The sequence below is a fragment of the Coffea arabica genome, chromosome 6e, assembly GCF_036785885.1.
Source record: "Coffea arabica cultivar ET-39 chromosome 6e, Coffea Arabica ET-39 HiFi, whole genome shotgun sequence".
Lineage (NCBI taxonomy): Eukaryota > Viridiplantae > Streptophyta > Magnoliopsida > Gentianales > Rubiaceae > Coffea > Coffea arabica.
The window spans coordinates 34,016,432-34,033,486 of record NC_092321.1 but is presented as its reverse complement, the minus strand read 5'-3'; the positions used below and the strand labels follow the sequence as shown (position 1 = coordinate 34,033,486).

The following is a 17,055-nucleotide window of genomic DNA, read 5'->3' as shown; positions in this document are numbered from 1 at the left end:
TTGGGTAATGTTAATAAAGAAAAATTGAAGAAATGTGTGTCAAATATAGTAGATAAACATGGAGAAATTGAACATAAAAATATGGGAAGATTCGAAGTTATAGTAAAATTGTTGTTTTATTATTTTGTTAGATAATAAATCCATTTTATCCTTTATAACAAAGGCAAAAAAAATAAAAAGAAGAAGAAAGAACTAACAATATAACACCAAAGGGCATCAAGCTTTATATATGGCACATATATAAAAATGCCACGGAAAGGGTAAAGAATTCTAGCGTCTCTCTGGGGCAAGAGGGCAAGCCCAAACAAATTCTTATGAAATGCCATTGGAATTGTCGAAATTTACAGCATAACCAGTCTATCTGCCTATGAAAAAGCCACCGAAGTTGCTCAAAATTACCGGATAACCGGTCCATGAGCACTGTAGCAACTCCAACTGACGCTTTTAGTATAGTATAGTAAGGATTAGCAAGCCTGACAAGAGGTTGGGGTGCCAACCCAACTTTTATTAAATAAAGTAAATCAAAGGATGGAGCGTCTTACTACAGTCTTACGTTTTGAATACTCAGACAATTATCAAATAGACCTTCTCTACATCAAGTCGAACTTATGTCTACAAAAATTTTTAATAAAATGTTCAAATTAACATAAAAATTCAAATTTCAAAAGAGACCATCTTTGAATCAAAATACCAAGTCCTATTGTTACGCATAATCTAGCTAAATTTTCTTGTTCTATATTCAATTCTAAATCTTTATATAATGGTTGATTCTTTTACTGAAAATGTCGGTTGAGAAAGTATGCAGAGTTGAAATAAGGCAAAAGCAAAGAAATATAGATGAGAGGGAGAGTTTTACTTGTTTTTTTTTGTTGCCATTTCGTGTTGTTTTTCGTTTTCTAACGGTGTTACCAGTTGACTGTTTTCATTTAAATTTTGTTCAAGATTTTCTGGATGAATTTTAATGGATGGCTTTTATAAACAATTAGCAACTCAAAGACTAGATTGTTTATTTTTCAAGCTTCGGAATCCTATTTGTCAGTTAAAAAACCCTCTACGGAAAATTGCATTTTTGTCATTTCATGGCTTCCATCATGGCTACCATCAAGGGTAGATGTACTTAATTTAGGGTGTGTTTGTATAAGGATTATTTGTCAAAAAATTATTTGCTTGCACCGCAAATACATTTTCTAATACACATTTTTTATCATATTTTATCTCACATGCATCATATTACAAAAAGTACAATAGTAATTATTTTAAATAATCTTCCTATCCAAGCACACCCTTACTTAAACCACAAAAGTATATTTAATAATCTTATTCTATATAAGGCAGGAAGGAAGGGTTCGATGTAAACAAATTGTGTCATTTTGTGTATCATCTAATCTACCATTATTACTTATTTCTAAAATCAATTACATCATTTTTTTAACATCTCATCCTTCTCTACACCTTCCTACCCCAATTGTCAGGCTCTAAAGACAATTGCATCATTTTAACTAGGGATAATTTCAGAAACCTCTCTTGAGGTTTCTAGCTATTTCACTAGCCACCCTTTATATTTTAAAAATTACATTAACCCCCTTCAAGGTTTATTATCTTATAACATCTAGATCTAACTAACAATTAAAAAGTGATATTAGGAGAGATAAGATAATATGATTCCACTATCGTCCCTCATTTACTGTATTATTTATTTAATCTAATATCAGCGTACACATTAAGAAAAAGGCTAGAATTTGCTGTTTATTATTAGAGATCAAATCACATATAACATCAAAAAATAGTATATCATTCTATACATTTTCCTTAATATTAAGATTCAAATTACACTTTTCAATTACATACCTATTGTCAAACATGACCAGTAACAAATAATCAAAAAAATCTGAAACCAAAACATTACAAAGGCAAACTTTAAGATCATAAAAATTTTCAACAACTAATCTTAATATGTTGACAAAGATATTTATGATGTTAAAGTTCACTCTTTGTAATGTTTCAATTGCAAATTTTTATTATTATTTGTTGTTGATCATGTTTGACAATGGATTTATAACTAAAAAAAATAATTTGGATCTTACATTAAGTAAAAAATATAGAATGATATATTATTTTTTGAGATTATATGTGATTTGATCCCTAACGATAAACCACAAATTTAGTGTTTTTCTTTAATGTGTGTGTTGGTATTAAATTAACTAAATAATGTAGTAGATGAGGGGCAATGATGAAATCATATTATTTTCTCTTTCTTAATATTACTTTTTAATTACTAGTTGAATCTAAATGTTATAAGATAATTAATTTCAAAAGTAATTAGTATAATTTTTAAAATTTGAAGAGAAACCAGTGAAATATTCAAAAACTCAAAGAAGGTTTCTGAAATTATCCCTTTTAACTATCCACCTGTCTATTACCACTCTGCTTCTTTTGAATTAATTATCACTTTCCTAGTTTAAAAACTACCACTTTTAAAACAGCTGAGCTATTTTTTTTACTACCTTCCCACGAAAAATAACGCTACTCGTCCGATAGTTGCACACATATTGGGTGCGTCTCACCCGGTAGTTTGATTAAACATCGGGGGAGGTAAATCTAATTAACCTTTGTATCTTGCTCAATTTCACTTACCTTTTTTTTTCCCCTTTTTGTCACCTACCTTTGGTGGCTGTATTTTGGTCTTCGCGGTCGGTCAGTCCGTCCCTCCCCATGGTAGTTGTTGACAGTAAGCTTCCACCTGTCCGTGCGAAACCCGTACAAAACGTGCCACCAGCTGCCCTATTACCACCAAAACCACCTGTCCTGCTTCTCGTCTATTTCTTGTACTAGTTTCTACATATTCAGTATTACTACTACCTCTTTTGGACTGAGTTAGAGTCTCCCAACTCTCTCCTTCTTCCTCTGCTTCTTCTTCTTCTTCTCCCAAGCAGCAGCTTTAGGGGTTGTTGAAGCAGCTGATCAAGTGGATAGTAGATACCACTACAAAGACTCAAGTAAGTTTCTCTCTTTCTTTTCTCTGATGGCGTTTATTCCAACATTTTGCTGTGTTTAGAGCCTGCGCATACCCCTTTTTTTTTTTTTTTTTTTCCCTTTTTTGAGTTTTCTTTGCATGTTTCTTGGATAACATTTCTTTATCTACTTCTGGCTTCAACAAAAGCTCTTTGATTTTATGTTTCTTTCTCTTTTCTGCTTTATTGGGCCTTTTTACTGGTCTTAGAGGATGACCGGGAAGAAATCATCTGAGTTTCTTGAAAAAGCTGATAATTAAATTTGTATCCTCCGAAATTTTATAAAATTAAATTTCAATTCACCTGAAAATGGACTCATACAAATTTTGGCTTTTTAATATTCTTTTGTGTGCTTTTTTAATTACAATAAAAGAATTTGAGGAAGAAAAACAAAATTTTGTACAAGTTAAAAGTTGGAAAAGTAGGAAGTCAAGAAAAGTTTAAAGGAGCTGTCATTTTTGATTTTTTGTACCACGGAATCTTTCACGACAAATGAATGAAAATGTTGATAAATCATAATTTTATCTGGTTCAATCTCAATCGTTTATTGAAAATCTATTTATTTTCAAATGAGTGGTTGAGATCGAGCAAAATTGTTACGACCCGAATTCCAACCGTCCATAGCCCAATGCAATTCCTCTGCGGTTTTTCTTTGCCAGCCGTAAGAGGAACCAGGTCCTCAAATTTGCTGACAGAAGTTTCCTATAATGGACGTATGCATTGCTTCATCAATTACGTGTAGGTTTCGCACTTTTTCAGAAGGGACAATTGTATCGACCGAATTGATTTGGCTTGTTATGAGTTAAATTGACGGTAGCAATATTATACCATTTTTTTCCCTGCATAACCTAATCTATCTTTAGTATAAAAGAATCCATCTTTAGGCTGTATAAGGTCTACTAGATCAAAAGGTGCTTTGACATTTTATTTAAATTTATTTTATTTTATTGTAAATGGGGTTCGAAGTCTTGATCTACAGTTAGAGAAGGATTGTGGTTACTTACTGAGACAAAGTTCAGTGGTTCAGTAATCATTTCTTGCCAACTAGCAATTTTGTATTGTGTAGATTTATGGTCGTGTCTCACGTGCATTAATGAAAGAGACGTGGCCTTCATGAATCCAGAAATGTAGTTCAACATTGGCATCTTGGACGTTAGCGATCAAAGTTTGGTTGGCTTATTCTTTTGTGTTACCACTGAAGTTAGGTAGATGAATTCTAACAGTCCTGCAGGCATTGGCAAATTTAATCGTGCCATTTTCTTTTTCTTTTTTTTTTTCACTTCATAAATTATTTTTACTGGGTTCAATTATTTTGTCCACTATAAATGTTGATATTCTAGCCCTTTTCCATTTGATTCCGCTTTTATTCTAGCCCTTTTCCATTTGATTTGATGTGCTAATTTTTGCTTTGTGATAAGTTGTAATAATTGTCTTACTTTTTTGTTCGTCCTACAATATTAATTGCTTTCTTGAATCAAATTTATACTTGGAAGATATTTTCAAGTCTCATGATTGCTTAATTTCTATTTTCTCATTTTTCTCAGATTGTAAATGTTGTACTAAAAAACATCGAAGAAAACAACCTAAAATATCGGTATGTCTATATCCATATTTTTCTTTATATATAAAGTCTAAGGAAGTTTATGTTGTTAAATTGTATATTTCTTGAACTACCTTTTTAACTTTCATAATAAGGGGTAAAATAATTCTATCATTTTCAAAAAAAAAATTTATTCTTTTTAATTTTTATTCGAAACCTATTTGGGTACATTTTTATTAGAATTTTTAAGTTATGTCAGTAACTACGCATAACTATATGTAGCTATCCAAAAATACCCATTTGCATAATTTAGCTATAAAACCAATTTCAATTGCAATGATCTTTACTAATAACCGTACATTTTTATTGTTTGCACACAATACTATACCTTAATCAACAATTTGATACAAAATATGAACAATTATAAGAATGGCATCAGTTCTCCACGTGCTCATTCACATCGTGGGACCTATTGAGTTTTTAATCCCTTTTTGAAAACAATGTCTAAATAAATAAACAGAAGGAATTTGCTGCTCAATGTTCAGATGGCTCAGTTGAGCTTTTATACTATTCCCATATTCTGTTTGGACATTCCACATAATTCACTTACCTAACCACCCAGAAAAATGTGCATATCCAGCTAGAATCCTAAATAAAGGGGTTGGGTTAAAAGCTTGGGTGACAGTTGGCTAGATGTAACGTGACCTGTCTATCCAATAAATGGGAATGGACAGCCACTATATTATTATATTATGTAGAAGGGCACAAGTCTCTTGGTCCGTCGGGAAATTTTATATTGGTGAAGAATAATTACTTGACATGTTTAATAATTAGTACAGGATTAATAGAAAAGTTCGAGCTCTTCTATTAATTCTTGTATGTTCGAACTCTTTTATCGATTTTAGAATAATTATTAGACCTGTCAAATAATTATTCTGAAATGATTTAAAATTTTTTTAGTTCATAGCATCTTCATTTTTTGAAAGAATTTCTTTTCTTTGAACATTTTGCATCGGGCATTTGGTTATGAATTATCTCATCCTTTTGCTGTCTGGAGACGTAATCATTAGTACTTTTGAATTTTCCTGAATGATGATTGAAACTGCTCTGGGCCAGAGTCTATTCATTCTAGCATAGACCATCGTTAGGCAATAAATTTGCTGTTAGGCAATAAATTTGCTGGGCCCATCTATATTCCTCTGCCTTTGGGCAGTTTAGGTGCACCTTTGTTTTATTTTTTAAATCTTCGTTATTATTTCTACTAAAAATATAGCATGGATGGCAAAAAATCAAAAGTGGTTCTGAGCTGAGAAAACTTTATTCCTTAATCATACTTGTAAATCGTTAATGATGCTATCCCATGGCTAATTTGACTAAGGTACAGGTAATTTTTTTTAGAAGCAGATTATGGTAGAGGTAAATAACATCTTAAGCAAAGCGAATATAAGACTCAAAGTTTGCCAATACTATTTATATTTCTAATTTTTTAAAGTTTAATTACAATTTGTCTTTTCTAATTAAGTGTTAGCAGCAAATTATTCCTTGTATTGGCAAAACATACAAATTACGCTCAATGATTAAGACCCAATGCACTTTTTTTTAAAATTTTTTAATTTTTAGATTTGTTTTCCTCATCCTTCTTTCCTATTACTATATACGAATTTGGACAATAATGAAATGAATATATTTTACTAAAAATATTAAGTATTTTATTTCTAATTAATAATTTCTTAGTATGCATAATTGTTAATTAAATGTTATAAATGCATCAATTGTTGGTAAAAAAGAAATTATGTAAGTTTACTAAATATTATAATTTTCAATTTCTTATAATAAACTGATGATAATTAAATATTATATGCAATGGTCTATATTTAAGCCTTAAAAAAAGAAGAAAAAAAGAAAAAGGTAAAAGTGAAATATTGAATCTAAGTATGTAAGGTTTTTTAAATAGATTTTGATAATTAAAGGAATGTGTAAGCAATACTAACACACACTTTTGTCATTGTGCTTTTTCAATATATTTTTCTTCTTTTCCATCCGCAGCAACTTTTTATGGTGGTTAGCTTGGAGTTCTCTTTTGCGTTTCCCTTTTTACTTTTCTTAAAAAGACATTATCCAGTGACTAGATAGGAATCATTTTTTGCTAGCCATTCCTTTCAATTTTTTGTGCTTCCAAATTGTTTCGGAGATAAATGTTTCATAATTGCCAGGAATCTATTTATCTACTACTCAAAGAGTTCATATTTCTAGCACGTGCATCCCTCTAAAAATATGCTGTATTAGATCTTTCTATCAGAATTTTATGCTTCCAGTTTAGCCTATTCAAAAAGGAGTAGCAGCCTTTACATACTTCAGTTTGGAGGCTGCATAGCAATTTTGGTGCTGTTAGTGGTTTAAAATACTTGAATGCAACATCTGAAAACAACTCAGAAATATGTTTTTTTGATAATGGTATTTAGACCGGAAAGAAGATGATTGACGGGGTGTCTTAGATTGGTGAAATTACAGACAAGGTAGCCAAACTTGGTTAGCTGATAATGTGGTACCATTTCTTGGAAATCTTCTAATTAGTATTTGTTGACAATGACTAGTCAAATCATTATATACTTGCTTCTTAAGTTCCAAACTGTTATGATCGTGGGTGCACAATCAAGTTTCCATTGCGAGTGAAAACTGTGAATTATATGTCCGAACTTAGATCTTTGTCATCAATAGTACAAGATGATTAATTTGCTTCTTTAATACCATCTTGCTTACAGAGCCATGGACAATGGGCTACAAGAGAGGCTGCTTAGCTCAGGAAAAGAAGAGGTTGTTAATTTGAAAGGACGGATTGCTGATGAATCCAAGAAGATATGGAAGGTTGCATTGCCCGGTATTCTCGCACGAGTGTCTTCATTTGGGTGCATAGTGGTGACACAATCATTTGTCGGACACATTAGTGAATTGGATCTTGCTGGTTATGCTCTTGTACAAACTCTCAGCGTGCGGTTTGTAAATGGAATACTGGTATGTTCACCAACTCCTTGCAGTTGTTATATATGTTGGATTTTGACCATTAAAAGTTTCTCTGGGTTGTAAATTCTCAAGATTGCTAGTACCTGAACTCTATGCACCAAGTGATTGCTTCATCTTGATTAAGAAGTTTTGCAAGGTGTGAAAGGTGAATATAAACTGTAACTAAGACAAATAAACCAGCTGCAAAGAATTGTTACGTACACACAGAATGAATGGTTCAATGTTATAACTTGTCATGTGTTCTGTAATCTATATACTTACAAATGTACATGCTAATAAACAAGCACAAACATATAGTGTTTCCAGCATCTTCAAAATGTTTCACTTTGTGAATTCCTTAGATCTCCTGTCACACAGTCTGAAGGAAACGAGCAATAGGGTATCACTAACTGGAACTCATCAGATTTCGAATTTTATTCTTCCTTCCACCAAAGGACAAGTAATCTCATCAAAACTAATTGATTACTGGTCTTGCATTTGGTGGCAGTTTGAATATGCTTTCATTTCATTTCTTCTGAAAGTTAGCAATCAATTAGCAAGACATTATTTGTTCAGTATTCCCCTCTTTGTATGTAGCGTGATAAGAAATTGAGAATTCAGTAGATGGAGCATATGAAAGAGGAGTATGAAATACAAACCCAAATGTAACTGCGATTTTACCGTAGGCATCCACAATATGTTCATAGTTCCGATGCTTTTGCTGTTATGCCTATTCTTGTAGAAATTATTAGCCATCTGGAGGCATGGTTTTTGTCTATAATTTCAGACTCGGGCTAGGTATCGACTCGATTGAGTTCAAGGGTTAGGGGTCAATGGATTCAACCCATGGTCAAACTGGATGATGTCAGAAATACGCCACACACACACACACACATTCATTTTTCCTACAAATCAAATTTACAAAATATAACCAAGAATCTAAAGATCCAAATCCATATCCAATTCACTAAATTCATTCAAACTCACAAAATTCATAAAATAGAAATCTCATAATGTTCAATCTTTGACAAATATAAATCCAAATAAAAATATGATGTTTTCTATATTGCATCCAGCAATACTTATTATGAATTTATGAGATATATTCTGTTAATTTTTCATAAAATTTTTGCCATGACACATTCATGTACAACAGTTTTATGATACTGAAGAACAAATTCCCAAGAGCTGAAATTGACTGAGAAGTAAGAGTACCTTTTCTACAAGTTCATGTCTCAATTCCACTGTCATACTTCTAATTGCCCTGCTGGTTTGCCTTTCTTCTACATAGTAACTTGTTGTGGTAAAGAAAATGATGGATTTTTCTATACCTTTAGTGTAAATGCTACACACAACGGTAAGCATCCTATAATCAAATAACAATGAAAGCATACAACAACCCAAAACAATGAATATACCTAGAGGTTTTGTCATTTGCAAGCATTAATGTTAAGCATTAGAAGACAGAATGAAAGAAAAACAGCACAATAAATTTGGTAATAAAAAACTCAATATTCAAGTAAAGGTTCGAGCAACTGTGTTTAAGGCTTTATTTGATAACCCAATTCAGCGCTTAAAGTTAATGGGTTTAGATTTTAACATGTTTAGACGTGCTTGATAACTAAAACTTGAACATCTGAATTAATTAAGTAACACTGAATTTCTTGGGCAAAATTTACTTTAAAAAATAAATGATAACCTATTCACTTATCACTTAATGTGATATATACTCAAATGTATCAAATTTAGTACTTAACAATTTAATAAGTTAATGGATTCAGATTTTGGACTTTCAGTTTTCAAACTTCAATTTTTCAAACGCACCCTAAGTCTGGAATCATCGGGTATCAATTACTATTAAATACTACTGTATCAAAATTGATAGTGAAAGCAAAAAATTACCTTAGCTGTGAAAATAGAATAGACAAAATATTTTAAGTTCATATCAATTCCAGTTGTAAGAAAAAAATTATAGAAAAAAAGGAAAAGCTACAATCAAATACCGGTCCCCATGTAAGAAAAATGATGAAAATTACCAATTTGAAATGTTGGCTTGAGCCTTGAGCTTGAAGTCCGAAGGAGCTGCCGGTGGTAGATGCTTGAAGTCCGAAAATTATCAGAGGAGCGGCGGCGGCCCTATTGGGGAGTGGTGGCGATGGAGAATCCTGTTGGGAAGCAGCAGTGGACGAGCTAGGGTTAAGGTTCTTAAAAACGAAAAAGAGGAGATTCGTTAATTCACTTTGTTGGGTTTGTTTAATTTTTCCAGATTTTTTGGTCTTTTTTGGTTGTTTAATCGGCAGTTCATGGGTCAAGACAAACTCAAGTGTTAAAGTTTTTTTAAAAAAATTAGGCAAAAAAGGGGGTAGGGGAAAAACCGGGTTTAATCGAGTTCTATTGGTTCACTGGTCAAATAAAACCCAGATTTGACCGAATTCATTCATTACTTCTGAGTATTTGATTTGATTCGGATCGGCTTTCGACCAGTTTGACCGGTTGATCTAGTTGGAGTCTTAGAACACTGGTCTTTGGTTGGAGTTGCTGCATATAAAGCTCATAATCAAGTATATTGAAGGAATGACTACATAATTGCGACAATACACATTGACGGATAATTGACAAACCAAACATTGAAGACACTAGAGCTCTATGGAGGTACAATTGGTCAAGGAAACCATTTTGTAACATGGTTTATTGTTATTGCCTATTAAATGGAAAATAAATCAAGAAGATTTCAGTTAAGATTAATGCATTAAAATTTGAAAAAAAAAAAAACTTGAACTGAATCGAAACGTAGAGGCCAACAATCAAGAATATCTTGGCTTTTAGAAATGTTTCCGAAATAATTTTAGCTGGCATAATTTTGAGATGTTTTGAAAGAAAATCGTTAATTGAGCAGTCTAAGGGAATTTGGGAAGGGCTATGAGATAGTGTTGCCTCTGTTTGGATTCAAGAGTTTTTGAAAAATTAGTTTTTCAAAATAAAATTTTTAAAAAGTACTCTAAAAAGTAGTGTAAATTTTTTTTAATGTTTAAAAAAATCCCAAAATATATTGTAAAAACTCTTCTACGCTTAAATATTCCAAAATATTTTCTAAAAATATCCCAAAATATACTATAAAAACTTTGCTATAGTAAAATTTTTCAAAAACACCCCTAAAAACAGCTAATCCAAACGTAATTACTTCAGGATTAAGTTACTGATTAGTGCTAGGAAACACCAATAGTTACAATTTTGAAGCAGATGGGAAGCAATTAGATTGCTTATTTAATCTTGTCAAGCACTTAATAGGGCTGTTAAGGAACTTACAGGGTGCAAAAGTTCTTGCATAGAAATCTGGCAAAGACATAGAAGAAGACTTAATAATGATTCTAACTGAAGATTGAGCTGCATTCTTTCTAACAAATATGGCATTCAATCCAAAAGCTTTCAGTGAAGTTTGCATTTACGTGTGTGTATTTGCCTAATGGAGTAAAGAAACTAATAAAAGTCCTATATAGTTATTTTCCTCTCAGGCGGTTGTCACTTTGATCTTTAATGATGCTATTTGCTGGAGTGATTATTCTTCCCTGAAAAAGTATGACTGGTAGTCTGTGGAAATATTATTGAAGGTGAAGTATACTTCGTATTGAGCCTTTAGATATTTCTGAGTGGATTATGTACGTGTCTGGTTTTGATATTTCTTTTTGTTTAAAATGGTTGGGCATTTTTATGTAATTTTAGACCCTGAGGTCTCTTTCTCTGAGAGCTATTCATGAACAGGCTCAAAAAACTATTCATGAACAGATATTAAATTGGAACTCGTTTTTTCCGCCTTGTACAATTATTCCATATTGCATCCTGTAAAATGAATAATGCTTGTGTGGCTTCATATCATCTGCATGTTTGCCTCATCGTATTTCTCAATGCTGTGCCACTAAATGATTATCAGTTGCTGAACTCAGCTTTGATAGCACCCATGGCATTGAGTTCATGTTATGTGACAAAATGGAAGATTCATAATCCAACTTTATTGCTCAGGCATACATTGATTTTCAATCAACCTTTTTGCTTTGACTGTGATTCTTTTGGTTGTCTTACATGAGTGCTAAACTTGATGAAGCTAACCACTTGAATGCAATTTCAGTCATACCTCATCTTATGTCCTCTCAAACTTCATATGTTCTGCTTCAGTTTTCTTCATTGTGCTGTTGTTGCAGATTGGAATGTCCAGTGCGACAGAAACTCTTTGTGGGCAAGCATTTGGTGCAGGACAGCTACATATGATGGGTATTTACCTGCAGAGATCATGGATTGTTGATTTTATTACTCTAACTATCTTGCTACCGGTTTTCATCTTTGGAACATCCATCTTTAGATTGCTTGGTGAAAAAGATGATATAGCACAAGCTGCTGGGTACACCTCTCTATGGTTCATCCCCTTTATCTACAACTTTGTTTTCAGTTTGACTATCCAAATGTATCTACAAGCACAGCAAAAGAACATGGTCATCGCTTGGCTATCCATCTTGCAGTTCATTATCCATATTCCTTTGTCTTGGCTTTTTGTCTACCGTCTAGACTGGGGAGTTGGTGGTGCAATGGGTGCACTTAGTATCTCTTCATGGTTTGTGGTGTTTGGTGAGTTTGCTTACATCTTTGGTGGTTGGTGCCCTGACTCATGGAAAGGATTTACTACAGCTGCATTTAAGGATATATGGCCCGTAGTGAAGCTCTCAATAGCTTCTGGTGTGATGGTTTGGTAAGTTTTTTCATCCTTTTCTTTTTAATTATTTGTTTTAAAGGATTAACCATTTGTTTTAAAGAAAATATTATCACGGTAATGCAGAGAGAATAAGAAATAGTCATATAATAGGATGCAGTAAAATAAGAACTATAGTAAAAGATACCTGAGTTTGGAAATCGCTGTTATTATTAATCGACTTTATCTGTACATTTAACACAATCAGGATACGATGTTACTTTTTGATTTGCCCTCATCTAGCATAATCAGAATAAGCAGTTGCCTTTTTTTTCCTAACTTTCTTCAGGCTAATTTTGTGTCAAGCATTAGAAAACCATGTTTGTGTTCTGTAAATTAATGTGTTAAGTAGCATACTGCTACACAAATAAAAGTTTGGGGTCCCAAAATAGCTAAGTTTTTTTTTTTTTTTAAATGTTATAAACAAGTATTTCTATGAGAGACGATTTCAGACCCCAAACTTGTCCCTCATTCTGATACTCAAATATTTCCAAATTGCTTGTAATCATGTGAATTAATTAGCTTGCTACAATCATAAGTATTCCTCACATCTACTTTAGGTGTCATGATCAGAGCTGCATACAGTTAAAGAGAATTGAATTTTTGTCCTTGACACATTGAACTGACAAAATAAAGTTTCCAGATCTACCTTCCATCCAAATTTTACTTGGATATATATTTCTGACTGTTCTTACCTTGGAATTTGTATGGAAACGAGATTGAAAACAGTGGCTTTTCCTTTGACTTTTAAAATTATGACAAGTATTTTGAAATGGACAAAAATAAAATGCATGCGACATTGAATGAGACGAACGGAGTATATCTTTCATAAGTTAGGACCAAAGTCTTGTTAAAGCACTAGTACATTTCATAGGCCTAGGATGTGACAAATAATGTGAAATGTGAAGCGGTAATGTGGTTAATTTACAAGGCGTGTGAAAAGGTCCTGAATTAAATTCAAGTGCAGCTCAATGATATCGCTCGAGTAACAAGTACTCACCATGCTAAACCAAATGTAAACACATACTTTTATGTAGTATTTATATTTGCTCTAGTAAACCAAATGTCAATTGAATATTTAATCAGATGCTCCATGTAGGTGTGCTGAAACTTCTTTAGTTCTTCAAATTATCTCTGCTAGTATACATTCTCACCGTAGAACTGTGTACTTAGATTAAAATTAATTTGATTTGGAAGAGAACTACATTGAAATTCATGCCTGGCCCATACTATTTGATCATGGATTTTTTTCTAGTCTCCAATATTTTTTGTCATATAGGTAATGAAAGAGGAACTTCTGTTCACATCTCATGCATTCCCTAGGTATCCTATGAACACATTTGGACAGCCAACTCAATAGCAATTAGCAGTGAGTGGAGTGCCCAAGATCTTTATTTACTTGTTTGGAAATCCTTAGAAAAACCAATGTCAGACTTGTCATTGAACCTCTCTCACATGAAACTTAAGATTGATAAGGACACATGAAACTGAATGAAATTCAAAGAGGTTATTGCAGCTCATTGAGGTGCAAGTTAACAAAGCCATAAGAGGAAAGAACTTGAGGTATGAATAAACAAATTCCTGGAACCTTCTGATCTTTCGTAGCAGAGTCCTGTGTGGAAACCACTTTTGAGACAAGTTACCAAAATGGAAGATCACGGGATCCCAACTCAAATTGAATAGACAATTGCTGAAGTGGCTCAAGATGCTTATAACTTGTTTCAAAATTTTTTGGAAACCAATGGGAGACTTTGTCCCTCAAACAGTCCAAAATAGCAAGACATAATAAAAGATTTATATTTTTTATTTAGAATTTTCTATAATTACTTGCTGCAGGTTGAACTTGACATCTGTTTCTAATTCTGTTGTTTGGTTTATAGCTTAGAGTTGTGGTACAATGCTGTCCTTGTATTACTGGCCGGATACATGAAAAATGCTGAGGTTGCAATATCTGCCTTCTCCATTTGGTAAGGATGATTGACTCAGTTATTCAGTATTCTCCTACTCAATTAAGGTTTTTATTGATGACAATGATTTTTAACAGCCTCAATATCAATGGATGGGAGTTCATGATAAGCCTTGGTTTCCTTGGTGCTGCTTGGTATGTTAAGAATGAGTTCAATCATTGCCACCCCTTCCTCCAATGAAGCACTATTTGTCTTTTTGACCTGGCTTCTCTTGCTTCTTTGTGCAGTGTTCGGATTGCTAATGAATTAGGGAGAGGAGATGCTAAAGCTGCAAAGTTTTCCATTAAAGTCCTTCTGAGCACTTCAATTGTTATAGGACTATTTTTTTGGGTGCTTTGCTTGGTCTTTGGTAGTAAAATTGGATACTTATTTTCGGACGAGAAGGAAGTTGCAGAAAGTGTATCTGACCTTTCTCTTCTATTAGCTTTCTCAGTGTTGCTCAATAGTATCTACCCAGTTCTGTCAGGTAAGTCATGATGTTGTTTCTATTCTTGTCCTGATTGAACAACAAAGATAATGTACCATCTGATATTTTGGCAATTTATGAAGTTTTGAACAATTATCTTATACTTTGAAAATACCCAAAATATGCGTGTGATGCGTCTTTAGCAATATCTTCAAACTTTCATCCTAACATTTAGATTTTGCTTTCAGGGGTGGCAGTAGGAGCAGGTCTACAGAGCACAGTTGCAATTATCAATCTTTGTTGCTTCTACCTAATTGGAATTCCAATTGGAGCTTTGCTTGGATATGTTGCTCATCTTCAAGTTAAGGTAAATGATGCTTTCTTGATTGAGACATTTCTCATAGCTTGAAATACTATTGACCACTATGTTGTAATTCTTGATTCATCAAAAACTGTATCAGTTGATGTAACAGCAGCATAACTTGATTCTGTTCTAAACTTCATCTTGGTTTGATAGGGCATATGGATTGGTATGCTTTGTGGGGTGATTACTCAGACTATTGCACTTTGCTTCATGACATGGAGGACAGATTGGGATGTAGAGGTAAACCTCTGAAGGAAAATCACTTTAAAAAATGGGGCAAATTCTGCTTTTCTTCTGATGTTTAGTAGCAATCTCCACATAGTACTCTTTTTACGGCTTTGTGCTCGGCATTTGAGTTCTACATATAACACGTTTGATCATCATGTTCAGCTCACATCTTTTGAAACATTTGTTCTGTTGTGTTTAGCAGGTCATGTTAATGTAGGTTAGCTAGGAACATGCTTTAAGCACAAAAACAGAACGAATGAAATGCATGAATATCATCATATTGGTGTGCGAGTTGGAAGCAGCACAAAAAATGAACAACCTGATGTGTTAAGATATTAGGGAATAAAACTGAAAACAAAGGGTTTTAGTTCATTATTTGATGCATGATGTTTTGCTTTACAGGTTATTAAAGCTAAAAACCGTCTTCAGCAATGGTACTTGAGATCGCCTGAAGAATCTTCTGATCTTGCTTAAGAGTCAAGAACCTGAGATTTTAGGCTAATGAACCACATAAATGTTGATTTTGTTATTGCCAAATTTTGCGCATGCTGAGGCTGTCCGCGAAGATTTCGTCCTGTGTGGTCCGTCATATTGGAAATTTCATTTCAAGTCCAAACATTTGTTTCTTGTTTGCCATTTCTATTCAATTGTCCTGTAAGTAAGCTTTGATGCCTTCGAATTTAACTCGAGCAGGATGGAGAAAATCCGAGAGCTGAAATTTTTTTTTTTGTACTACTGTTATCTGGTGAACAATTCGGCTGTCTTCCTCAGATCATGAAAGCTAAGTGTTTGGGTAGGAACAATAACAGATTTGAAATTTGTGTTTAGTGCCCTGTTCTTGCAAATTCTTCACAATGCTTTTACTCTTTTTTTTTTTTTTTGTTGGTTTTTAATCTGTAAATGCTGTAAGGTTTTTAATAGTCAGTTTTGTCAACTAGTCTTCTATTCCCAGTAAGGCTTAATTTGGGCTATGAGTTTCTAGAAAATGGCTCGTTACGTCTCGTCAGTCACATTCTTCCAAAATCTTCATATCTGACAAACACATTGGGTGGACGTGATTTTTCGTGAGGCCTACTTATGAAAAAATAGCCAGCCAAACAGTCCACGACTCGGTGGACGTGAATGATTTTCTGTATATTTTTTTTCCAATCTCTAGATGCTGTGTAGTTTTCTAAAATCTCCCTGCTGATCCTTAGCTCCCTCCCATTGAATAGGAGCTGCCTTCCAGATTTCCATCGTGTGTGGGCATGTTAGCAATAAATGTTCAATTGTTTCCTGTGCCTCTCCACAGGTTCTGCAAATAGGATCCCCCATTCCTGTTCTTTTATTCACTGCTTCTCTAACTGGCAAGGCTCCTTGTATACAAGAACTTGATTTTTTGTCTGATGTTGAGCCTCCAAATAGTATTCTACATCTGTGTCACTTGTTGGCTTTCATCTGCATAACTTGAGCCAGCTTCATCTAAGCTATTCTTCCTTGCATTCCTGTGATCCTCCATCTGGATTTTGTAGCCTGAGCTGACCGTGTACCTCCCACCAGCCTGTGGTTGCCAAAAATAGCTGTCTTCCCTCCCTGACAGACTTGAGGGAATACTTAGGATCTTCTCAGCATCATATCTATTGAAGACTCTAAAGATGATGTTCTTGTTCCATCTGTTGTGGCAAATGAGCTCATCCACCCTTTTCAGTTCACAATTACTTGGTCTAATTGTAGTGGGCATGCCTGTGACTGTCCGTGGTATCCATTTATGGTCCCAGATTCGTGTACTCCTTCCAGTCCCAACTCTCCTGATCAGGCCCTT

At 33.6% G+C, this 17,055-nt stretch overlaps 1 protein-coding gene across 2 annotated transcripts; it reads left to right on the top strand.

The window, feature by feature from the left end:
• Positions 1–2,499: 2,499 nt before the first annotated feature.
• LOC113695974 (protein DETOXIFICATION 24) lies at positions 2,500–16,081 on the top strand. 2 transcript variants are annotated; one of them, XM_027215234.2, is made up of 10 exons: positions 2,667–2,996; positions 4,556–4,605; positions 7,314–7,563; positions 11,748–12,289; positions 14,170–14,256; positions 14,334–14,390; positions 14,484–14,722; positions 14,911–15,029; positions 15,180–15,266; positions 15,657–16,081. In XM_027215234.2, exons 3-10 carry the CDS (start codon positions 7,318–7,320, stop codon positions 15,726–15,728), a joined length of 1,449 nt encoding a protein of 482 aa, XP_027071035.1. In that variant the 5' UTR covers positions 2,667–2,996; positions 4,556–4,605; positions 7,314–7,317; the 3' UTR covers positions 15,729–16,081. The 2 variants fall into 2 exon arrangements, with proteins under 2 accessions (XP_027071034.1, XP_027071035.1); XM_027215233.2 differs by lacking the exon at positions 4,556–4,605 and having other exon boundaries at positions 2,500–2,996.
• The last annotated feature ends 974 nt before the right edge of the window (positions 16,082–17,055 follow it).